At 44.2% G+C, this 26120-nt stretch overlaps 1 protein-coding gene across 1 annotated transcript in view; it reads right to left on the bottom strand.

The window, feature by feature from the left end:
* The window catches only part of acoxl (acyl-CoA oxidase-like), a 437923-nt gene extending 412483 nt beyond the window's left edge, over positions 1–25440 (bottom strand). The window contains exons 1-3 of the mRNA XM_068027531.1: positions 25148–25440; positions 12355–12451; positions 2990–3073 (exon numbers count right to left, since the gene is read on the bottom strand). Coding sequence (XP_067883632.1) covers positions 2990–3073; positions 12355–12451; positions 25148–25308 — 342 coding nt within the window. The 5' untranslated portion in view covers positions 25309–25440. The remainder of the gene's footprint in view (positions 1–2989; positions 3074–12354; positions 12452–25147) is intronic.
* Positions 25441–26120: the final 680 nt, after the last annotated feature.

Raw genomic sequence — 26120 nt, 5'->3', positions numbered from 1 at the left:
GCAAGTGGAGAGAACAAAGAACAAAGAAGAACAAAGATAATTACAGCACAGGAACAGGCCCTTCGGCCCTTCAAGCCTGCGCCGATCCAGATCCTCTCTCTAAACATGTCGCCTATTTTCTAAGGTTCTGTATCTCTTTTCTTCCTGCCCATTCATGTATCTGTCTAGATACATCTTAAAAGACTCCATCGTGCCCGCATCTACCACCTCCGCTGGCAATGCGTTCCAGGTGCCCACCACCCTCTGCGTAAAGAACTTTCCACGCATATCCCCCCTAAACTTTTCCCCTTTCACTTTGAACTCGTGTCCTCTAGTAATTGAAACCCCCACTCTGGGAAAAAGCCTCTTGCTATCCACCCTGTCTATACCTCTCATGATTTTGTACACCTCAATCAGGTCCCCCCTCAACCTCCGTCTTTCTAATGAAAATAATCCTAATCTGCTCAACCTCTCTTCATAGCTAGCGCCCTCCATACCAGGCAACATCCTGGTGAACCTCCTCTGCACCCTCTCCAAAGCATCCACATCCTTTTGATAATGTGGCGACCAGAACTGTACGCAGTATTCCAAATGTGGCCGAACCAAAGTCCTATACAACTGTAACATGACCTGCCAACTCTTGTACTCAATGCCCCGTCCGATGAAGGAAAGCATGCCGATTCCCATTGACTCCAGTTTTGCTAGGGCTCCTTGATGCCATACTCGGTCAAATGCTGCCTTGATGTCAAGGGCAGTCACTCTCACCTCACCTCTTGAGTTCCGCTCTTTTGTCCATGTCTGAACCAAGGCTGTAATGAGGTCAGGTGCTGAGTCGCCCTGTCGGAACCCAAACTGGGTATCACTGAGCAGTATCATTGTATCATAAGGTTTAAGTTGACTATGGAAAAGGACAAAGGACAAACCAGAGTAAGAATAATTGACTGGGGGGAAGCCAACTTCAATGGGGTAAGAATAGAGCTGGGGCAAATACATTGGAGTCAAAGGTTGGCAGGAAAAACAGTCGATCAACAATGGGCTACCTTCAAAGAAGAGCTAGTTCGGGCACAGTCAATGTATGTTTCCTCGAAGGGGAAAGGTAGGGTAAACAAATCCAGAGCTCCCTGGATGACAAAAGAAGTAAAGATTAAGACAAAGAAGAAAAAATGTCCATATGACAGATACCAGGTAAAAAATACTATTGAGAACGAGGCTGAATATTGAAGGTTCAGAGGGGAAGTGAAAAAGCAAATAAGAGAAGCAAAGAGAGAGCATGAAAAGAGTCTGGCAGCTAACATTAAATGGAATCCCAAAGTTTTCTATAGATATAAAGGGGTAGTAAAAGGAGGAGTGGGCTGATTAGGGACCATAAAAGGATTTACACATGGAGGCAGAGGGCATAGTTGAGGTTTTAAGTGACTACTTTGCATCTATCTTTACCAAGGAAGAAGATGCAACCCAGGTAATGGTAAAAGAGGAGGTAATTCAAACACTAGAAGGGTTTAAAATTGATAAAGAGGAGGAGATAGGAAGTCTGTACTTAAAATGGATAAAACACCAGGACCGGATGAGATGGATCGAAGGATACTGAGGGAAGTGAGGTTGGAAATCGCAGAGGCATGGCCATAATTTTTCAGTCTTCATCAGACTCGGGGGTGGTGCCAGAGGATTGGAGAATTGCAAACATTACACCCTTGTTCAAAAAGGGTGTAAAGGTAAGCTCAGCAACTACAGGCCAGTCAGTTTAACTTCAGTGGTGGGGAAACTTACAGAAAGAATAATTTGGGACAAAATTAATAGTCACATGGACAAATGCGGGTTAATTAAAGAAGCCAGCATGGATTTCTTAAGGGAAAAATCATGTTTAACTATCTTGCTGGAGTTTTTTTGAAGAGGGTTGATGACAGCAATGCAGTTGATGCAGTGTACATGGACTTTCAAAAGGCATTTGATACAGTGCCGACAACAGACTTGTAAGCAAAGTTATAGCTCATGGAATAAAAGGGATGGTAGCAACATGGGTCAGGAATTGGCAGAGTGACATTCAAATTGGAGGAAGGTTTGTAGTGGAGTTCCCTAGGGGTCAGTGTTGGGACCTGATATATATTAATGACCTGGACATTGATGTACAGGGCACAATTTCAAAGTTTGCAGGTGATACAAAACTTGGAAGCATTATACTTTGGAAATGTTTTCAATTTCAGTTTGAACTGTTAAAAGGCCATTTGGTGTTTTGCCTGCAATTGAAGAAGACCCAGCTCATCTCTCTCTCCTGGAAAAAACCCTGCATTTCCAGTGTGTCAGTTTCCTATTCCCTCCTGTATTTGAAGAAACCTCGCATGTTTGAAGGAACCTTTGCATCAAATGTGTGGGAACTGAAACCTGAAATGCTACATTCCTGCTTTAAGGCCTATTTGGAGCCTCTGTAGCTGCATCTCTTGGAAAGCCTACCCAAACTGATCATCAACATCGCCTGAAAAGAACTGTTCTACAAAGATCCCCTTGACAGCCGTCGAGCTCCATTTGGGAAGTCTAACCAAAACAAAAGACATCTTTCCATACCTTCTTTTCAGCCTGTGTTTTTTTTTAATTATTCCTTCTATTTCTTTGTAACAGCAGTAAATAAAAATCCCTTTTATTTTTTCCTGGTTAGTTAGTGTGTGTGTGTGTGTGTGTGTGTGTGTGTGTGTGTGTGTGTGTGTGTGTGTGTGTGTGTGTGTGTGTGTGTGTGTGTGTGTGTGTGTGTGTGTGGGTCTGGGATAAATAAGGGGCTTTACTATTTCAATTCGTGTGTATGTTTTACTTCATTATTAGTTCGGGCTTGATTTATAATAAACTGATAATTTTGTTGTTTATTAAGGAAACCTGGTTGGTGTGTTTTATTTATGGGGAAAATAGAGTATATGATTGACTGTATCAGTAAGTTGGAAACTTTAAGTATATGTTGTGAACGGTGGAGAAGTGGGACTAGAATAAACAGTGCACTCCTCCCGCCTCGGTCGTAACATTTTACCTTTACTCCAGTCGCAAGGTCAGCTGTGGAAAGTACTTCTCCAATTGCCAGACTTTTATTGACACAGTGCTTTTTCTTCTTTATCTAAAAGAACAGCCAACACAAGATTTCAAATTTACTTTTTTAAAAAATCAAATATCATAGTTCCCAAAGAGTAAATTCATGTTATAGATAAAGTATCCAGGTGAGTATAAACAGGGGTGGGGGTAGGTAAAAGCATGCAGAAAGGGCAAGAAGAGAGAAAATGGAGAGATAGTCAAGAAGGCAACTGTCCCACAGTTCCCAGTTTTCAAGTGGTACTGGTGGAAGACTGGAAGACAATCCCTCGTTCAGCCTCTGGGTCAGAAGCTTGCACTGAAACTTAAAACAGGGGGAAATATTCTACACTGAGATTAATAACTTTAAAAAAGCCTAAACTGCACCATTTATGTTACAGATGATTCTAACTGTGGCCTGCCCAGTACATTATAAACAAACTCAACTGATGTGTAGCCTTTCACATTTCAGAACTTCCCCAAGTGCAGCACAGCCAATTACTTTCGAAGCATACCCGCCAGCCAATTTATGCACAGCAAGGTCCCACCAAGAGCATAGAGATGATCAACTAATCTGTATTTGAGGGTGTTAAGTGAGGGATAAGTGTTGGCTGAGACACCAGGTTATCTCCTCTGCTCTTTTTTTGAATGGTATACTGAGCTGAAGTTTCAGCCTAGATTATGTGTTCATGTCCTGCAGGGGGAAGGAAGCCCCCATGACCTTCTGTTTCAAAGCTAAGTACTACCACTGAGACAACCAGACAATTGAAGAGTCTCAGCATAACTTCTATAAACTTGTATTCTACACATTATGCCTATATTACCCAGTAAACTTGAAGTCATCCAAACCTCTGCTGCCCATGTCTTAACTCACACCAAATCCTGCACCCCCATCACCACTGTGCTCGCTGACCTACATTGGCTCCTGGTCAAGCAATGTCTTGATTTTAAAATTCTCATCCTTATTTTCAAATCCCTCCATGGCCTTGCCCCTCCTTATCTCCGTAATCACCTCCAGCACCACAACCCTCTGTGATATCTGTGCTCCTCTACGTTTGGGCTATTGAGCATCTCCAATTTAAATCTCTCCACCATTGGTGGTCGTGCCTCGAGTTGCCTCGGCCCTAAGCTCTGGAATTGCCTCCTTACACCTTTCCATCTCTCCACCCCACTTTCCTTCTTTAAGACACTCCTTAAAACCTACTTCTTTGTCCAAGCTTTTGGTCTTCTGACCGAATATCTCCTTATGTTGCTCAGTGTCACATTTTGTTTTATAAGGCTCCTGTAAAGCGCCTTCAGACACTTTATTACATTAAAAGCTCGATTTTAATTTAAGTTGTTATTTTAAGAACAGAAAGTGCTGGAAACTCAGCAGGTCTGGCAGAATCTGTGGAGAAACTGAGTTAATGTTTCAGGTCTAGACTTTTCATCAAAGATTAGAAATGTAATAGGTTTTGAGCAAGCGAAATGGAGGCGGGGGAAGGAGAACAAAAGGGAAGGTGTATGATAGGACAGAAAGCAAGAAAGATTAAATGACAAAGATGTCATGGAACAAAGGCAAAGGGAGTGTTAATAGTTGTAGTGAATGACAAAGTATTGGGGCAGAGAGAGTATTAAGAGCAGAATAATGAGCAGCTCTGTCCAAAAGCACAAACATGAAACACAAGTTTAAGACAGGCACATGGTTAAAAAATAATGAAATAAAAAAGCCAGTCATGCTCTGAATTTGTTAAACCAATGTTGAGCCCAGAAGGCTGTAGAGTGCCTAAGCAGAAGATGAGGTGCTGCTCCTCGAGCTTGCGCTATGTTCACTGGAACACTAACTCAGGCCAAGGACAGGAATATCGTGTTAAGACAGGTGAGGAAGGGTCTCAGGCTCCCCTTTCGCCCCTTCTCTGCTTTGACCGCAACAGGGTTTATTCTTTTAACACAGTGATTTAGCTTACCATCTCAGTGAGCCCCTGCTCACTGTCCCTCGAATATAATTACAAATGAACCAATCAGACAGATTTTCTTGTGTTTAAACAAGAAAGATGCAAGTTTATTAACCTCATCACTCTAAACCAGTTAAAATTACTAAAATACGCGACGCATCCACACTCACATTCATACGAGAGGCACAAACAGATACAGAGGAGAAAAAGAATTGGGAGGTTGAAGTAAAGTCTGTAATAAATGGAATTCAAATACTGAGTTTCAATGTCCTTAGTTGAAGTAAAGTCTTGAAGTTCTCGCTGGGCCATGCACAATTCAGGCTTGCTTCTCTGGTTTCGGAAGGCTGAAGGGAGGCTTTATCCATTCTCTTGGTTGCTGCCTGTAAGGGTCTGTAGATTTGAAGTCTAGCTGCAGCTTCCTGGGACTTTGCTGGAGAAGGAGGGAGAGAGAAAGACAGGTGCTTCTTGGAGTTCACTTACCATCTTATTTCCTTCTGAAGCACAATTCACAAACTCAGAGTTGGAGAGGCAGGTATGTCATGTGACCACCTCTTTGTTTGATAATAGAGGTTTCTGTAAGGTTTTTTGAAAGTCAAAGTTCTTCTTTCAAGCTGTGCAAACATACTTGGTGGGGGTGGTGGGGAGCGCGTTTGGCTCTTTCAAAGTCAATGGGTGTCAAGGCTTTTGACAACCACCATTGACAAAAACCATTCTAGGTAATTGAATCAGAGCGCACCCCTATTGTTCTAGCTCAACTGGGTAATTACCTCTGTCTCCCAGCCGTTCTTTGGCTTCTCATATACAAATTGTGCATGGCCATCTTTAACTGTTCTTTTCTGCTTTTTAAAAGTTATTTGCAAAGTCCAGTAAAAAGTCTCAGGCAGAGTCTTATATGACGAAATTAATAATTTTCCATTTGGCATGTGGGTTTTCCGTCACAATGGGCATGACAGCAGGGCGGTGAATTCAAATGGCAAGCAACTGGAAGCTTGAACGGGCTGGAACCAGTGTCCTGGCCAATCGCATAAGTAGGGCTGTGGACAGGGCTTTAAACTAATGGGTGTTGGGGGGCGGGGAAGGGTTTGGATAAAGGGGAATATAGAAATCCAAAGAGAGAGGTCAGGGCATCGGAGTAGGATGGTGATGTGGGTAACTCCCAACAGAAAGGGACAGGAAGGGACAGAGAATTGAACAAAAATTGTATATTGGCAAATCTGGTCATTACAGGGAATAGAAGTAAAAAAAATGAAATTAAAGCTCCTTTATCTGAATGCACAAAGCGTCTGTAATATGATAGATGAACTGTGGCACGAATAGAGGTAAATGATCTAGATCTAATTGCCATTACCGAGACATGGTTACAAGGAGATCAAGTTGGGAAATAAATATTCCAGGGTACACAATATTTCGGAGAGACAAGCAGAATGGCAAAGTAGGAGGTGTAGCCCTAATAGTAAAGGATGGCATAAGGACATTAATAAGAAGGGATCTGGCCTCAGAAGATCATGAAGTAGAATCAGTTTGGGTGGAAATTAGGAATAGCAGGAGTCAGAAAACACTGGTGGAAGTAGTTTACAGGCCTCCTAACAGTAATTATATTACTGGACAGAACATTAAACAGAAAATTATTGGAGCATGTAAAAAGGTAATGTATTAATTGTGGTGGACTTTAATCTGCATATAGACTGGGACAATCAAATTGACAACAGTGGCCTAGAAGATGAATTTGTAGAATGCTTTTGTGACAGTTTCTTGGAGCAATACGTTGTAGGACCAACTAGGGATAAAGCTATCTTAGATCTCATATTGTGTCATGAAACAGGGTTAATAAGTAATGTCATAGTTAAAGATCCACTGGGAAATGGGAAGTAGTGATCATAATACCACTGAATTTCATGTTAAGTCAGAAAGTGACACATTTCAATCACAAACAAGAACCTTAAACTTAAAGCCAATTACAAAGGTATGAGGGGAGAACTGGCTAAAGGTTAATTGCGAAAAATAGACTGGAAGGTACGGCGGTAAATAAACAGTGGGAAACATTTAAAGAAGCAAATCAAATGGTTCAACAAAAGTACATTCTGTTCAAAAACAAAACCTCGTCAAGAAAGACCCATCCATGGCTCACTCAGGAGGTTAAGGAGAGTATTAGACTAAAATGTAGCAATACAAAATAACAAGTCTGAGGATTGGGAGTGTTTTAGAAACCAGCAAAGGGCCACCAAAACGTTGACAAAAAGGGAAAAAATAGAATGAGAGTAAACTAGACAGCAATACAAAAACAGATCGTAAGAGCTTTTATAAGTACATAACAAGAGAGTAGCTAAAGTAAATGTTTGTCCCTTAGAGGCAGAGACAGGAGAAATGATCATGGGGAATGAGGAAGGGGCAGAGGCATTGAACAAATATTTTCTGTCGGTCTTCACAGTAGTAGACACAAGTTCCATTCCAGAAATAGGCAGTAACCTAGGGGCTAAAAAGTGAGGAAATTAAGGATATTGATATCAGCAGAGAAAAAGCATTGGAGAAACTTGAGGGACTAAAATCTGACAATACCCCAGGACCAGATGGCCTACGTCCTAGGGTTCTAAAAGAGATAGCTGCAGAGATAGTGGATGCGTGGCTGCGATTTTCCAGAATTACTTAGATTCAGGAATGGTTCCGTCAGATTGGAAGTTGGCAAATGTTACACCGCTTTTCAAGAAAGGAGGTAGAGAGAAAACAGGGAACTACGGTCTAGTTGCCTAACATCAGTCGTTGGGAAAATGCTGGACACTATTATTGAAGAAGTCTTAACATTGCACTTGGAAAAGCACAGTATGATTAGAACAAGTCAACATAGCTTTACTAAAAGGAGATCCTGTTTGACAAATTTATTAGATTTTTTTTTGAGTATGTAACTAGTAGGGTAGATAAAGGGGAATCAGTAGATGTAGTATACCTGGATTTTCAAAAGGCATTCAATAAGGTGCCATATAAAAGATTAATAGGCAAGACAAAGGCTCATGGTGTTGGGGGTAATATATTCGCATGGATAGAGGATTGGTTAACAGACAGGAAGCAGAGAGTGAGCATAAATGTGGCATTTTCAAGCTGGCAGGCAGTAAATAGTGGAGTGCCACAAGGATCAGTGCTGGGGCCTCAGCTACTTACACTATATATTAATGACGGGTGAAGAGACAGAGAGTAATGTATCTAAGTTTGCTGATGATACAAAGCTTGGTGGAAAGGTAAGCTGTGGGAGGATGTAGAGAGGCTGCAAAGAGAGATAGACAAGTTAAGTGTGTGGGCAACAAGATAGCAAATGGACTATAAATGTAGGGAAGGGTAAAGTTGTTCACTTTGGTTGCAAAAATAAAAAAGCAGAATATTTTTTAAAAGATCTGAAACTGGTAAGTGTTGATGGTCAGAGAGACTTGGGTGCGCTTATACAAGGAACTCACAAAGTTAACATGCAGGTGCCGCAGGCTATTAGGAAGGCAAATGGCATGTTGGCCTTTATTGCAAGGGGATTGGAGTACCGGAATAAAGAAGTCTTACTAAAATTGTACAAGGCTTTGGTGAGACTGCACCTGTAATACTGTGTGCAGTTTTGGTCTCCACATTTAAGAAAAGATACACTTACACTGGAGGCAGTGCAGTGAAGATGTATTAAATTGGTTCCTGGGATGAGGGGCTTGTCCTATGATGAGAGGCTGAGTAAATTGGGTCGATAGGGGGCGATCTAATTGAGACATACAAGATTCTGAAAGGGCTTGATAGGGTAGAAGCTGAGAGATTGTTCCCACTGGTCAGGGAATCTAGAACACGGGGACACAGTCTCAGGATAAAGGGTCAATCATTCAGGACTGAGAGGAGGAGAAATTACTACATTCAAAGGGTTTTGAATCTTTAGAATTCTCTACCCCAGAATTTGTAGATGTTCCATCATTGAATACATTTAAGGCTGGGATAGATAGATTTTTGGTCTTGCAGGGAACCAAGGGATATGGGGAGCAGGCAGGAAAGTGGAATTGAAGCACAAGATCAGCCATGATCATACTGAATGGCGGAGCCAGCTCGATGGGCCATATGGTCTACTTCTGTTCCTATTTCTTGTGTTCTTGGAGTCATGCTTGTGGACTGAGCGGAGGTGCTCCGCAACGCGGTCACCCAATCTGCGTTTGGTCTCCCTAGTGTAGATGCAACCGCATTGTGAGCGGTGAATACAGTATACTAAATTGAAAGAAGTGCAAGTAAATCGCTGTTTCATCTGGAAGAAGTGTTTGGGGCCTTGGATGGTGAGGAAAGAGGTAAAAGAGCAGGTAATACACCTCCTGCAATTGTGTAGGAAGATGCCATGGGAAGGGAATGAGGTGTCAGGGGTGATGGAGGAATGGACCAGGGTGTCGTGGTGGGAACAATCCCTTCGGAATGCTGATGGGGAGGGGAGGGGCAGATGCGTTTGCTGGTGGCATCATGCTGGAAGTGGTGGGAATGGCAGAGGACGATCCTTCGGATGTGGAGGCTGGTGGGGTGGAAAGTGAGGACAAAGGGTACCTAGTCACGGTTCTGGGAGGGAAGGGAAGGGAAGGGAAGGGGTGAGGGCAGAATGTAGGAAATGGGTTGGACATGGTTGAGGGCCCTGTCAACCACAGTTGAGGATAAAGGAAGACATATCAGAAGCACTGTTGTGGAAGGTTGCACCATCAGAACAGTTGGAGATGGAAAAACTGGGAGAATGGAATTAGTCCTTCCAGGATGTGTGAGGAAGTGTAATCGAGGTAGCCATGGGCATCGTTAGGTTTATAATGAACATTAGTCTATCCCCAGAAATGGATGCAGAGAAGTTGAAGAAGGGAAGTGATGTGTTGGAGATGGACCACGTGAAGGTAAGAGAAGGGTGGAAATTGGGAGCAAAGTTGAATAAGTTTTCCAGTTCAGGGCGAGAGCAGGAAATGGCACTGATACTACAATCATTAATCTACTGTAAAAAGAGTTGGGGGAGGGAACCGGAGTAGGATGGGAACAAGGAATGTTCAATATACCCCACAAAAAGACAGGAATAACTAGGACCCTGGCGGGTACCCATCAATACCTTTTATTTGGAGGAAGTGAGTAGAGTTGAAGGAGAAGTTGTTCAATGTGAGAACAAGTTCAGCCAGGAAAAGGGTGGTGGTGGATGGGGACTGGTTGGGCCTCTGTTCAAGTAAGAAGTGGAGAGACCTCAGACCGTCCTGGTGGGGGATGAAGGTGCAAAGAGATTGAACGTCCACAGTGAAGAGGAGGCGGTTAAGGCCAGGAAACTGGAAATTGTCAAAATGATGTAGGGCGTCAGAAGAGTCATGGATATAGGTGGGAAAAGACTGGACCAGGTGAGAAAAGATAGAGTCAAGATAGGAAGAAATAAGTTCCGTGGGGCAGGAACAGGCTGAAACGATGGGTCTACCAGGACAGTCTTATTTGTGGATTTTGGGGAGGAGGTAGAAGCGGGCTGTTCGGGCTTACAGAACTATGAGGCTGGAAGCTGTAGAGGAAAGATCTCCAGAGGAGATGAGGTCAGTGTCAGTCCTGGAGCCAGTGGCTTGATGTTCGGTGGTGGGGTCATGGTCCAGGGGAAGGTCAGAAGAAGTAGCTGATATTTGGCGCTCATCCTCTGCAAGGTAGCGGTCAGTACACCAGACAACAGCAGCACGAACCTTGTCAGCAGGTTTGATCACAAGGTCAGGGTTAGACCTGAGAGAACAGAGTGCAGCAAATTCAGAGGGAGACAGGTTAGAGTGGGTGAAGGGAACAGTGAAATTAAGATAGCCAATGTCACGCTGACAGTTCTCAATGAAACAATCAAGAGTAAGAGGCCAGAGGGAGGGGTCCAGGTGGAAGGAGAATACTGGAGACGGGTGAATGGGTCTGCTGGTCGGGGAGAGGACTCTTGGTCAAAGAAGTGAGCCCAGAGGTGAAGGCAACAGAAGAAGAGCTCAACGCCACGCCGAGCACAAAATTCATTGAGCTGGGGACGTAAGGGGATAAAACTGAGTACTTTGTTAAGTACAGATCGCTTAGCGTCAGAGATGGGAAGGTCAGAGGGTATTGTGAATATACGGCAAGGGGTCAGATTAAGAGAAGGGATGAGGTCAGAGGGAAGTGAAGGGAAAAAAGGATCTGGAGGAGCATAGTCCCCATGAGCTGCTGGAGCTTGCATTCCTTAACACCGGAAAGGAAGAGAAAAAGTTTTTTTGCTAAAGCATCGGATAGGATGAAGGAGCAGGTCAGCTTTGAGATAAGGTGAGTCGGTGCTTATGGAGAGAGAGGGTGAGTGTGTACATGTGGCGGCGCATGGCACTGAGTGTAGATCTCAGAATGCTGCGAGGACAGCAGTCCAAGGAACATTGTATGTCTTGGAGATCCTGTAATCCTGGGTGGATTCAAAACATGAAGGATGGAACTTCAGTTGGAATCCATGTGGAATAAGTCAGAGCTGGAGGCAGTCACTGAGGAAGGAGATGTGGCTGTGAAAACAAGTTTTGGTCGACACCTTATCAAATAAAGTTGTTGTTTTGTTGTTGGTATTCAGTTAGCTTCGTCAATTGCTTTGCCAGGGCATTGGAAGTGATGCATCTAATGTTCTTCCAGCTGCTTTCTTAAACTGTTCCATCTTAATTCAATTGTATACTTTTGTCCCAGAATTGTTTGAGCTGTGTGAAGTAATCACCATGGCTCAGAGTTAAAATTAATTTGCCACATTTCTGTCCAATTGCAATCCCAATCTAAATCATCTTGCAAATCTTTTGTTGCATCCCTTTTGCAAACACTCTCCTTAAATTTGTCTTGTCAATAAATTACAGCTTCTAATTAAAACTCAGAATCCCATTTGCTCTTTTATTTTTTTTGCTGGTGCCAACTTGTTTTCGGAATCTGTATGTTTACATCCTAAGATTATTTCCAGTAAGAATTTTACCCTCCTTGGTTTATTTCCATTTTCTGCTCTCCTCCCCAAAATACACACTACTTATTAAAGTTTGCAAGTTTTCCAATATTAATCGCTGTTGAACTACAGGAAAAACATCAGCCAACTTGGGCAAATTTGGTCCCACAAATAGCAATAACCTCTGTATCCCTTATAGCAATAAGATAATGACCAGATGTTACTTTTGAGTGTTGCTGGTTGAGTGATATTGGCCAAGACACTGGGAGAGCTCCTGCTCCTCTTTAATGCCATAGGATCTTTTGCATCCACCTGAGAGGGTGGATGGGGCCTCTGTTTAACGTCCCAAAAGAAAGACGGCACTTCAGACATGCTCCCTCAGTATTGCACAAGCGTCTGAACAATGTCAACCAAGATTGTGTGTTCAAGTCTCATTCTGTTTAAATATTCTGTTTGACTACACTAATAAGATTGGATTTTTCAAACAAATACCTGTTCTTCCAACTGTTGTTGAACTGTTGGTAACTTTATAACAAACTTGACTCGTTCGGAAGATAGGTCTCGCATCTCATCCAGTTTCAGGTCATACCTACAAAGAACAGATTACCAGAAACAAAGCCCTTTAATCACCAAATATTATCTTCACCTTCCAAAAAATCTCGAGTTTAGCTCATTTAGCATCTATAAATCTTCTCTCTGGGAAGTCATTAGTGTTTAGAATTCTCTTCTCCAGCGAGCAGTGGAGGCTGGGTCATTGAATATATTCACGATTTTTGACTGACAAGATAGACAAGATTATGGTGGGGGTGGGTGGGGGGGGGGTTGCGGCAAGAAAGTGGAGTTAAGCCCACAGTCAAATCAGCCATGATCTTATTGAATGGTGGAGCATGCTTGAGGGACCGAATGGCCTACTCCTGCTTCTATTCCTTATGCTTTAAATGACAATTATTAAAATGTGGAATAAAACCAGAGCTCAATATTGGCCAACCTAGGGATGTGAAATACTTGAGGTTGTAGCCAACAGTATTATCTATTTATCCCCTTTGATTCCCACACACAACTTGCATTTACATGACACCTTCAACATAGTAAAACATCCCAAGGCGCCTCACAGGAGTGTCAGACAAATGTTGACACTGAGCCTCATAATATTGGGGCAAGTGACCAAAAACTTGATCAAAGAGCAAGTTTTTAAGGAATGACTTAGAGGAGAGAGAGGAATACAGAGGCAGAAAGGCTTAAGGATGGTATTCCAGAGCTTAGGGCCTATTCAGCTGAAGGCACAGCCACCAATGGTGCAGTGAAGAAAACAAGGATATGCAACAGGCCAAAAATGGAATAGTACTGAGATCTTGGAGGATTGCACAGTTCAAAGAGGTTACAGAGATAGGAAGGGACAAAGCCACAAAGCAGAATTTTAAAATGGAGTTGTTGCCAGAACGAGAGCCAATGGGAATCAGTGAGCGTAGGGTGAGTTACGATATGTGCAGCAGAGTTTAGGATGAGCTCAACATAGACATAGAAGTTTACACAGAGTACAAAGTGAATGTCTGGTCAGGAGACCATTAGAATAGTCAAGTCTGAAAGTAACAAAAGCATGGATGAGGATTTCAGCAGCAGATAAGCTGAGGCAGGGGCTGAGATGGGCGATGTTATAGTTGAGATAGGCGGTGGTAGGATTCAGCAGCTAGGGAATGGAATTTGTAGTGGAGACCAAAGACAATGGCTTTGGTCTTCACAATGTGCACAAAGGAAATTTCTGCTCATCCATTATTAGCTGACAGACAGGGTGTGATAAATCAGAGACAGTGGAAGGGTCAAGTGAAGTGGTGGTGAGGTAGAGCATGGTGTTGCCATGTACATGGGGAATCATATTTTGTGTTTTATGATGACATCGAGGGACAGCTTATAGATGAGAAATAGGAGGGGGTCAAGGATAGATCCTTGCAGATTCCAGAAGTGATGGTTCCTGAGCAAGAAGAGAAGCCATTGCAAAAGACTATGACTATGAAACAGGTGAGAGTAGTGCTACCCACCTGGAAAACAGAGAAAAAGTGATGGAGGACAAGTGTGGTCCACCCTGTCAAAGGCTGCAGACAGGTTGAAAAGGATGAGGAGGGATAGTTCATAACAGTCACAGTCACATAGGATGTAATTTGTGACTTTAATAAGGGCAGTTTCAGTGTTGTGGCAGGGGTGGAAATCTAATCAGAGGGATTCAAATAACAAGTTGCAGGAAAGATAGGCTGGATTTGGGAGTTGACAATACGTTCAAGGACTTTGGAGATGAAAGGGAACCTGGAAACAGGACAATAGTTTGACAGGAGGATAAAGGATAGTTTTGTGATGGGGGGGGGGGGTTGATGTCAGCAGATTTGAAGGGGAGGGGAAACAATACCTGATGAGAGAGAAGAGTTAATTAAATCAGCTAACATGCAGGCCAGAAAGGAAAGTTGGATGGTCAGCAGTTTGGTGCAAATAGAGTCGCAGGAGCAGGAAGTGGGTCATGTGAATAGGATGAACTCAGAAAGGGCATAAGGGCATGAGGGAGATAGGAGCGAAAGTAGAGAGTGGGGAGTGAAATTAAAGATGCAAGTTCAAGACAACAGCAGAGGCGAACATTGGGAGAAATTTGACATAAAAACAGAAAATGCTGGAAGTACTCAGCAGGTCTGGCAGCATCTGTGGAGAGGGAAACAGAGTCAGCATTTCAGGTCTGTGATCTTTTATTAGAACATTTGACGGTGGGTTGAGGGAAGGGAGGGAAGCGGCAGAGGCACCCAAACAGATCACAGAATTGTTACAGTGCAGAAGGAGGCCATTCGGCCCATCATGTCTGCTTCAGCCCTCTGAATGAGCAATTCCCCTAGTGCCATTCCTCCGCCTTCTCCCAGTAACCCTGCACATTCTTCCTCTTCATATAACAGTCGAATTCCCTTTTAAATGCTTCAATTGAACCTGCCTCCACCATGTTCTCAGGCAGTGCATTCCAGAACTAAACTCGCTGAAAATGTTTTTCCTCGTGCCGTTTTTGCTTCTCTTAGCAATTACTTGAAATCTGTGCCCTCTCGTTCCCGATCCTTTCATGAGTGGGAACAGTTTCTCCCTATCCACTCTGTCCAGACCCTTCATGATTTTGAATACCTCTAGCAAATCTCCTCTCAGCCTTCTCTTCTCCAGGGAAACAGTCCCAACATTTCCAATCTATCTTCATAACTGAAGTTCCGAATCCCTGGAACCATTCTCGTGAATCTTTTCTGTACCCTCTGTAACGCTTTCACATCCTTCCTAAAGTGCGGCATCCAGAACTGGATGCAATATTCCAGCTGAGGCCGAACTAGTGTCTTATACAAGTTCAACATAACCTCCTTGCTCTTGTACTCCATGCCCCTATTAATAAAGCCCAGGATGCTGTCTGCTTTATTAACCGCTCTCTCAACCTGTCCTGCCATCTTCAATGACTTATGCACATATACACCTAGGTCCCTCTGCTCCTGCACCTGCTTTAGAATTGTAGCCTTTATTTTATATTACCTCTCCATGTTCTTCCTACTAAAATGAATCACTTCACGTTTCTCCGCACTGATCTTCATTTGCCACATGCCCGCCCATTCCACCAACTTGTCTATGTCTTTCTGAAGTTTTACACTATCTTTCTCATAGTTCACAATGCTTCCAAGTTTCATATCATCTGCAAACTTGTACTCTGTACACCAAGGTCCAAGTCATTAATAAAGATCAGGAAAAGTAAGGGTCCCAACACTGACCTCTGGGGAACGCCACTACAAACCTTCCTCCAGCCTGAAAAACACCCTTTAACCAATACTCCTTGTTTTCTGTCACTCAGCCAATTCCATATCCATGTTGCTACTGTTCCGTTTATTCCATGAGCTATAACTTTGCTCACAAGTCTGTTGTGTGGCACAATATCAAATGCCTTTTGGAAGTCCATGTACACCATATCAACTGCATTGCCTTCATCAACCCTCTCTGTTACCTCTTCAAAAAGCTCCAGCACGTTAGTTAATCTAACTCAATCTTTGTGACAAAGAAGCCCATGAGTTCGGCGCACTTGTTAAAGGCAAGTGTGGAGAGAGCAGAGAAGAGGAATGATCTGTATGCTGCTCCTTGGTGACATGTTTGGCAGAGATGAAGTCAGCTGTCTCATGTATGCTGACAACATCTAGCGCTATCTCTCCACCACTTTTCTTGACCCTGCACTGCCTGTGTTGACAGACTGCTTGCCCAACAAGCTGTAATTTCCTCCAACTGAACAATGGGTAGACCAAAACCATCATCTTTCACCATTCCACAGATTCCATACCATTGCCACCGATTACATTCCCCTCCCCAGCCACTGTCTCAGGCTGAACCAGACTGTTTGCAGCTCTGCATCCTATTTGACCCCAAGCTGAGTTCCAATCCCATATCCTCTCCATCACAATGACCATCAACCTCCACATCTGCAACAACACCTCCCCCCCTCCCTCTCCTGGCCGCATGCTTTTTTCACCTTCAGACTCGACGATTTAAATGTTCTCCTGGCTTAGTTTTAAATCCCACAATGGCCTTCCCACCCCCTTACACTATAACCTCTTCCAGCCTTAAAACCTGCCACCTCCATCCACCTAAACTCTCCATTCCCATGTCTCTCGCCCCATACATTTCTCCCTCCCTTCATTTACCTAGCCCTGAGCTCTGGAATTCCCTTCATAGAGTCATAGAGAGATACAGCACTGAAACAGGCCCTTCGGCCCACCGAATCTGTGCCGACCATCAACCACCCATTTATACTAATCCTACATTAATCCCATATTCCCTACCACATCCCCACCTTCCCTCAATTCTCCTACCACCTACCTATGCTAGGGGCAATTTACAATGGCCAATTTACCTATCAACCTGCAAGTCTTTGGCTGTAGCAGGAAACCGGAGCACCCGACGGAAACCCACGCAGTCACAGGGAGAACTTGCAAGCTCTGCACAGGCAGTACCCAGAACTGCAGCTGTGAGGCTGCGGTGCTCACCACTGCGCCACTGTGCCGCCCAAAGCCCCTCTACTCTCCACCTTCCCAAGAAGAACTAGGACCAAGTATTAAATTGTGCCTACATGACTCCTAGGTTTAAAGTCTATATAATTTTTTTCTACAGTACTCCATTTAAGTTGTAGCATTCAGGCCAGTATTAGCATATTTTCTTCTGGGTGGGGTGGGGGGTGGAGGCCAAAAGGTGGGAAAGGAAAACATTTTACTGTTATGCCATAAGAGTCCAACTGAAAACAGCTAACACAAGAAATAGAAGCAGGAGTAGACCATATGGCCCATCTCACCTGCTCCACCATTCAACAGGATCATGGCTGATCTTTGGCTTCAACTCCACTTTTCTGCTGGCTCGCCATACCCCTTGATTCCCTGAGACACCAAAAATCTGCCTATCCCTGCCCTAATTGTATTCAACGATGGAGCATCCACAACCCTCTGGGGTAGAGGATTCCAAAGATTCACAACCCTTTGAGTGAAGGTATTTCTCCTCATCTGAGTCCTAAATGGTCAGCCCCTTATTCTGAGACTGTGCCCCCTTGTTTTAGATTCCTCCGACCAGCGGAAATAATCTCTCAATATCTACCCTATCCAGCCCCTTCAGTATCTTGTATGTTTCAATGAGATCACCTCTCATTCTTCCAAACACCAGAGAATATAGGCCCAATTTACTCAGCTTCTCATCGTAGGACAACCACCTCATCCCAGGGACCAATTGAGTGAACCTTCGCTGTACCACCTCCAATGCAAGTATATCCTTTCTTAAATGTGGAGACCAAAACTGCACACAGTACTCCAGGTGTGGTCTCACCAAAACCCTGTACCCTAAGAGATAGGAAATACTACACTATGTATGCAGTTGCCTACAAATGCATTTTGCAGAGGCAACACATGAACAGGGCCACACAACAACCACAAATCTGTCAGAGTTCCCCAACTACTCTAATGAATTCATCTAAATCAGAAAATCGGTTTTACAATTACCTTGTCATCATTGGTGAAATCAATTGGAGGGTTTCAGAATGTTGCTGATTCTCTCACTGGTGATGCCACTTGTTTAAAGAAAAATTGTGGTAGTAACTCCACTAGTATTGGCACATTTTTTTCATAATTTTAAATAAATATTTGGGAGGTGTGGGGGATAAAATGGTACATGGAGCAGAGAGTTGAATTATTCTTGAGGGGTCTGCAAGGGAAAACTGTGGGCTACATCCTGTAGACAACTATATCAATTTAACTGCCTATGCTCCTGCAAGTCTGGTTCAGCAACTAATACGCAAGCTATGGAAATCCAGCCTGTAGGAATATGCTCCAAACACCTTTGAAGCAATGGACTAGATTTTCATCTTCACTGCCTGGGCGGTAATCTGGTGGAGCACATTGGCCATCCGCTTGATTTTCATTCATCTGCGCACTGTGCACAGTGGCGCAGTGGTTAGCACCGCAACCTCACAGCTCCAGCGACCCGGGTTCAATTCTGGGTACGGCCTGTGTGGAGTTTGCAAGTTCTCCCTGTGTCTGCATGGCTTTCCTCCAGGTGCTCCGGTTTCCTCCCACATGCCAAAGACTTGCAGGTTGATAGGTAAATTGGCCATTAGCAATTGCCCCTAGTATAGGTAGGTGGTAGGGAAAAATAGGGACAGGTGGGGATGTGGTAGGAATATGGAATTAGTGTAGGATTAGTATAAATGGGTGGTTGATGGTCGGCACAGACTCGGTGGGCCGAAGGGCCTGTTTCAGTGCTGTATCTCTAAACTAAACTAAACATGTATTTATATAGAATTGTAGAATGGTTTCAGCACAGAAGGAGGCCATTCAGCCCATCGTGTCCGTGCAAACTCTCTGCCAGAACAACTCACCTATTCCCACTCACCCGCCTTTTCCCCGTAGCCTTATAATTTTTTTCATTCGGAAAATTGTTCGATTTTCTTTTGAATGCCACCACACTCTCAGGCAGTGCATTCCAAATCCTAACAACTCGCTGCATTAAAAAAAAAAGTTTTTCCTCGTGTTGCCACAGCTTCTTTTCTCAATCATTTTAAATCCGTATCCTCTGGTTCTTGATCCTTTCGCCAACGGGAACAGTTGCTCCCTATCTACCTGTCCAGACCCCTCATGATTTTTAACACCTCTATCAAATCTCCTCTCAACTTTCTCTTCTCCAAAAACAGCCCCAGCTTCTCCAATCTATCCATGTAACTGAAGTTCCTCATCCCCGGCACCATTCTTGTGAATCTTTTCTGCACCCTCACAAATGCCTCCACATCCTTCCCACAGTGTGGTGCCTAGAACTGGACACAAAACTCCAGTGTTTTAAGCAGGCCTATCATAACTTCCTTGCTTTTGTACTCTTTTTTTATTTGTTTTGTGGGATGTGGGTGTCGCTGGCTAGGCCAGCATTTATTGCCCATCCCTAACTGCCCTTGAGCGGAGTGGCTTGCTAGGCCATTTCATAGGGCATTTTTTTTTTTAAAGAGTCAACCACATTGAGTCTGGAGTCACATGTAGGCCAGACCAGGTAGGGACAGCAGATTTCCTTCCCTAAAGGATGTTTACAACAATCAACAATGGTTTCATGGTCACCATTAGGCTAGCTTTTAAATTCCAGATTTATTAATTGAATTCAAATTTCACCGTCTGCTGTGGTGGGATTCGAACCCATGTCCCCAGAGCATTAACCTGAGCTCTGGATTACTAGTCTAGTGTCATTACCACTATGCCACCACCTCCCCTCCACCCCTACCTACAAAGCCTAGGATCCCGTATGATTTATTAACTGCTTTCTTAACCTTCTCTGCCACTTTCAATGATCTTTAAAGTAGTAAAACGTGCTTTGCAAGTGCAATCATCAAACAAAATCTGACACTGAGCCACATAAACAGTTATAAGGGAAGAGGACAAAAAGTTTTCCAAAGCAGTAGATATTAAGAAGTGTCTTAAAAGGAGGACAGAGAGGTGAAGAGGCAGAGTAGTTTAGGGAAGGAATTCCATAAGTTGGATTTTAGGCAGCTGAAGGCACAGCCACCAATGATGGGCCAATGGAAACTGGAAATGTGTAAGTGGCCAGAATGCAGGGATATCAGAGCATTGTAAGATGGTTACAGAGATAGGGAGGGCGAGGCCATGAGGAATTTGAACACAAGAATGAGAATTTTGCATTTGAGGCCTAGGAACAGGAGTAGGCCTTTTAGCCCCTCAAGCCTGTTCCACCACTTAATGAGATCATGGCTGATTTGCAACCTAACTACATATACCTGCATTGTCCCATATTCCTTAATATCATTAGATAATACAAACCTATCACTCTCACATTTAAAATTAACAACTGATCCAGCAGAAACTGTCATTTGCAGAAGAGAGTTACAAATATCCAGCACCCGTGGCGCGTAGAAGTATTTCCAGTTTTCACTGCAGAAAGATCTGGCACTAATTTTTAGACATTGCCAAACTGAGAGCCAATGAGCGAGCATAAGGGTGATGGGTAAATGGGACTTGGTGAGAGTTAGGATACGGGCAGCCAACTATAACGAGCGTGCAATCCACTCTGCCAGATTACCGCCCAGGCACAAAAATCAACCCCAATATGCCCAACTTTATGTCTGGTATTCTAAAAAGTCTTGGATTCACATAGGATCTGATTATGCCTTGTAAATGTTTCGATGACATTCAAACACAAAAAATGCTTTTGTTTGATAAACATCAGCTGAATAGCTCATGTATCCATGATAATTTAATATATTTGTTCGTGGGATTTGGGCAACACTGGCTAGGCCAGCATTTATTGCCCATTCCTAATTGCCCTTGAGAAGGTGGTGGTGAGCTGCCTTCTTGAACAACTGCAGTCCATGTGAGGTAGGGACACCAACAGTGCTGTTAGGAAGGGAGTTCCAGGATTTTGACCCAGTGACAGTGAAAGAACGGCGATATAGTTCCAAATCAGGATGGTGTGTGGCTTGGAGGGGAACCTGCAAATGGTGGTGTTCCCATGCTGCTCTTCTCCTTCTAGGTGGTAGAGGTCACAGGTTTGGAAGGTGCTGTCGAAGGTGCCTTGGTGAGATGCTGCAGTGGATTTTGTAGATGGTACACACTGCTGCTACTGTGCATCAGTGGTGAAGGGACTGAATGTTGAAGGTGGTAAATGGAGTGCCAATCAAGGGGGCTGCTTTGTCCTGGATGGTGTCAAGCTTCGAGTGTTGTTGGAGCTGCACCCATCCAGGCAAGTAGAGAATATTCCATCACACTCCTGACTTGTGCCCTGTAGATGGTGGACAGGCACTGGGGAGACAGAAGGTGAGTTCTCGCTGCAGGATTCCTAGCCTCTGACTTCTCTTGTAGCAACAGCATTTATGTGGCTGGCCCAGTTCATTTTCTAGTCAATGGTGACCCCGAGGATGCTGACAGTGGGGGATTCAGCGATGGTAATGCCATTGAATGTCAAGGGGAGATGGTTAGATTCTCTCTTGTCTGAGATGGTCATTGGTGTGGCATGAATGTTATTTGCCACTTATCAGCCCAAGCTTGGAAACAGACTGCTTCAGTATCTGAGGAGTTGCGAATGATGCTGAACATTGTGCAATCATCAGCGAACCTCCCCACTTCTGACCTTATGATGAAGATAAGGTCATTGATAAAGCAGCTGAAGATGGTTGGGCCTAGGACTCTATCTTGAGGAACTCTTGCAGTGATGTCCTGGGACTGAGATGATTGACCTCCAACAACCACAGCCATCTTCCTTTGTGCTAGGTATGACTCCAACCAGCAGAGAGTTTTTCCCCTGACTCCCATTGACTCCAGTTTTGCTAGGGCTCCTTGATGCCATACCCGGCAAATGCTGCCTTGTTGTCAAGGGCAGTCACTCTCACCTCACCTCTGGAGTTCAGCTCTTTTGTCCACATTTGGACCAAGGCTGTAATGAGGTCAGGAGCTGAGTGGCCCTGGTGGAACCCAAACTGAGCGCCAGTAAGCAGGTTATAGCTGAGTAAGTGCCACTTGATAGCACTGTCAACGACCCCCATCCATCACTTTGCTGATGATAGAGAGTACACTGATGGGGCGTTAATTGGCCGGTTTGGATTTGTCATGCTTTTTGTGGACAAGACATACCTGGGCAATTTTCCACATTGCCGGTTAGATGCCAGTGTCATAGCTGTACTGGAAGAGCTTGGCTAGGGGCGCAGTCAGTTCTGGTGCACAAGTCTTCAGTACCATTGCCGAAACGTTGTCAGGGCCCATAGTCTTTGCAGTACCCAGTGCTTTCAGCCATTTCTTGATAACATGTGGAGTGAATCGGATTGCCTGAAGACTGGCATCTGTGATGCTGGGGACTTCAGGAGGGGGCCGAGATGGATCATCCACTTGGCACTTCTGGCTGAAGATGGATGCAAATGCTTCAGCCTCGTCTTTTGCACTGATGTGCTGGGCTCCCCCATCATTGAGGGTGGGGATATTTGTGGAGCCTCCTCCTCAGAATCACAGAATAATACAATGCAGAAGAGGCCCTTAGGCCCATCGAGTCTGCATCGATGCATTAAAACACCTGACCTGTCTACCTAATCCCATTTGCCAGCACTTGGCCCATAGCCCTGAATGTTATGACGTGCCAAGTTAGTTGTTTAATTGCCCACCACCATTCACGACAGGATGCAGCAGGACTGCAGAGCTTAGATCTGATCCGTTGGTTGTGGGATTGCCTAGCCCTCTCTATCGCATGCAGCTTCCGCTGTTTGGCATGCAAGTAGTCCTATGTTGTAGCTTCACCATTTGTAAGTATACCTGGTGCTGCTCCTGGCATGCCCTCCTGCACTCTTCATTGAACCAGGGTTGCTGTCCCGGCTTGATGGCAATGGTCGAGTGGGGGATATGCCGGGCCATGATGTTACACATTGCGGTTGAATACAATTCTGCTGCTGCCAATAGTCCAACGTGCCTTATGGATGCCCAGTTTTGAGTTGCTAAATCTGTTCAAAATTTATCCCATTTAGCACAGTGGTCGTGCCACACAACACGATGGTGGGTATCCTCAATGTGATGAAGGGACTTCGTTTCCACAGGGACTGTGCGGTGGTCACTCCTACCAATACTGTCATTGATAGATGCATCTGCAACAGGCAGATTGGTGAGGACGAGGTCAAGTAGGTTTTTCCCTCTTGTTGGTTCCTTCAGCACCTGCTGCAGACCCAGTTTAGTAGTTATGTCTTTTAGGACGTGGTCAGCAGTGGTGCTACCGAGCCACTTTTGGTGATGGACATTGAAATCCCCCACCCAGAGTACATTCTGTGCCCTTGCTACCTTCAGTGCTTCTTCCAATTGGTGTTCAACATGGAGAAGTACTGATTCCTCAGTCGAGGGCAGTAGGTTTCAGCAGGAGGTTTCCTTGCCCATATTTGACCGATGCCATGAGACTAAATGTGGTATGGACTCCCAAGGCAACTCCCTCCCGACTGTATACCACTGTATCCCACCAGCAGAACAGACCCAGGGATAGTGATTGCAGTGTCTGAGACATTGTCTGTAATGTATGATTCCGTGAGTCGGACTATGTCAGGCTGTTGCTTGACTAGTCTGTGAGACAGCTCTCTCAATTGTGGCACAAGCCCCAGATGTTAATAAGGAGGGCTTTGTGGGGTCAACAGGGCTGGGTTTTTTTTGTTTTTTTAGAGATACAGCACTGAAACAGGCCCTTCGGCCCACCGAGTCTGTGCCGACCATCAACCACCCATTTATACTAATCCTACACTAATCCCATATTCCTACCACATCCCCACCTGTCCCTATATTTCCCGACCACCTACCTATACTAGGGGCAATTTATAATGGCCAATTTACCTACCAACCTGCAAGTCTTTTGGCAGGAAACCGGAGCACCCGGAGAAAATCCACACAGACACAGGGAGAACTTGCAAATTCCACACAGGCAGTACTCGGAATTGAACCCGGGTCGCTGGAGCTGTGAGGCTGCGGTGCTAACCACTGCGCCACTGTGCCGTTGTCGTTTCCAGTGCCTAGGTCAATGGCAGCTAGTCTGTCCAGTTTCATTCCTTTTTTGAGACGTCGTAGTTGTTTAGTACAACTGAATGGCTTGCTAGGCCATTTCAGAGAGCATTTCAGAGTCAACCCACATTGCTGCTGGTCTGGAGTCACATGTAGGCCAGACCAGGTATGGGCGACAGATTTCCTTCCCTAAAGGACATTAGTGAACCAGATGGGTTTTTACAACAATCAACAATGGTTTCATGGTCACCATTAGACTAGCTTTTAATTCCAGATTTATTAATTAAATTCAAATTTGCTGTGGTGGGACTCAAATCCAGAGTCTGGGCCTCTGTATTACTAGTCCAGTGGCATTACCACTATGCCACCGCCTCCCTGCAGTATTTCTACTCAAGTGAGTAATCTGCTGTTACATCTGACGAAGCCTATTTGAAAACCCACAAGATTACAACTTTCCGTTGCCTAGATTGCATTAGGCTCATCAGTACCCAGAACACTAATGCTACACAGTGGTAAGGACGCTCCCAGAAACTAGTCAACAAGCGTTCAACCTTGTGTGGCAGTTTCACAAGATGTACTTATGGACAATTTTTCATTGTGATGGTAACTGCATAAAAATAAAAATCAGATTTGGTAGGTCAGCACAAATATTATATACACATACACACCATAATATATGCATATAAACACCACCATGCAAAACTCTCCAATAGTGTCTAGAAGAATGTTGAATTTAGCTAAAGATATGTAGAGCGGCCCAAGACAACCACTATATTAAAACCACTGTTTCAGCTACCAGTAATGCAAGTGGCGGGTCAGCAAATGGAAAGCGTACTACTGTCCATCTTCTGCAACTTCAGAGATTCCTTTGGGATCCTGAGGCACGTTACACTAATACTGGGCAAATTTACCCCCACCAAGTCTAGAGTTTCACGAGGCCTTCAACTTTAATTGAAGTACTCGTTTTGACTTATTTTACATTTTTAAAAAGATGAATCAATCGAACTTGCTAGGATGTTAAGCACCCTTAAAAATGACACAGAACAGCACTGAAGCATCAGCTGATTGCAGCAGAAATAAAATCCAGGAAAAGGTGGTGGGGGGGGGGGGGGTGTTAACGTCATATCACGGCTCTCAGAAATAATCCAAATGTAATATTTTAAACAGATCGTAACCCGGAAAAAGAAAGGATCCCGTTAGTTGGCGCGGCCGGGTTGTGTGTGTGTGTGTGTCTCTGTCTGTCGATGCCGGTTTACCTGTGCTGCGAGAACAGCTGGCTCTGGGCTGTCTGCTGGCGGAGCTCGTTCTTCAGCTGCCAGTGCTGCCCGTCCAGGTACCTGGCCAGGGAAGTGTCCCTAATGCCGAGTCTCCGGTGCATTGAGTCCTCTTCCTGATGATGATGTTGGTTCTTCTGCATTGTTTCTGATTGTGTATTGCTCACTTCCACTTCTCCCCAGGCCAGCAGCTTGTCCCGGGCTATAATGTATCTTTTTTTCTCGCTCTGGTTACTTTTCACGCACGACACGGGGGTCGGCTCGCGCTGCTGGAACAGCGTCAGCGCGCGACGTGTAGGCAGGGTGGCACGTGGGAGCCGCAGCTCCGCCAGCAGCAGAAGCAGGATCAGTGCTTTTTTTTTTCTTGCACTGGTTGCCCTTTTGCAATAAAATACATTTTTTAAAGAGAAGAAAACACATAGCACTGACCGCACTGCAATTTTTAAAAAAAACTATAGTAAAATGGCAGAGTTTTTCCTATATCGTAAGTATTGGAAAATCTGAAATAAATCCAGCAAGTGGTGGGAACCCTCAAACCAAAAGTAAGTTCAGCTTCCTCAGAGTTCCACCAGCAAACGTTATTATTACAAGCCCATATTTTTCTCTCTTGAGTTTGAAGACGGGCACAAACCCCAAATGTCGACGTGTGTTGATTGACCTGTGTGTTTCCAACTTTTTTCAGTTTTTTTTTCCATTTACATTTCTAATATTTTGCTTTTTGCTTCAGGATATTGACTGCTTTATTGGGCCAAAATGTAAATATTCTTACAAAGATTGTACTAAGCATGCATTTTCCTTTTACTTTGAACCTAGTTATATCTTTAATGTCGAAAGGAGGTTATGTTACGACCTCAGTGAGATCGTTAATGTGAAAAATAGGACTTTTGACCTCTTCTGTTTCCCGCCCAGACCAATTTAAAGAATTACACAAGATTTCACATTTTAGAATTTTTAT

The sequence above is a fragment of the Heterodontus francisci genome, chromosome 3 (genome assembly GCF_036365525.1).
Source record: "Heterodontus francisci isolate sHetFra1 chromosome 3, sHetFra1.hap1, whole genome shotgun sequence".
In the NCBI taxonomy this organism is placed as follows: domain Eukaryota; kingdom Metazoa; phylum Chordata; class Chondrichthyes; order Heterodontiformes; family Heterodontidae; genus Heterodontus; species Heterodontus francisci.
The sequence above is the reverse complement of the archived record's forward strand: the minus strand, read 5'-3'. Positions and strand labels throughout refer to the sequence as shown.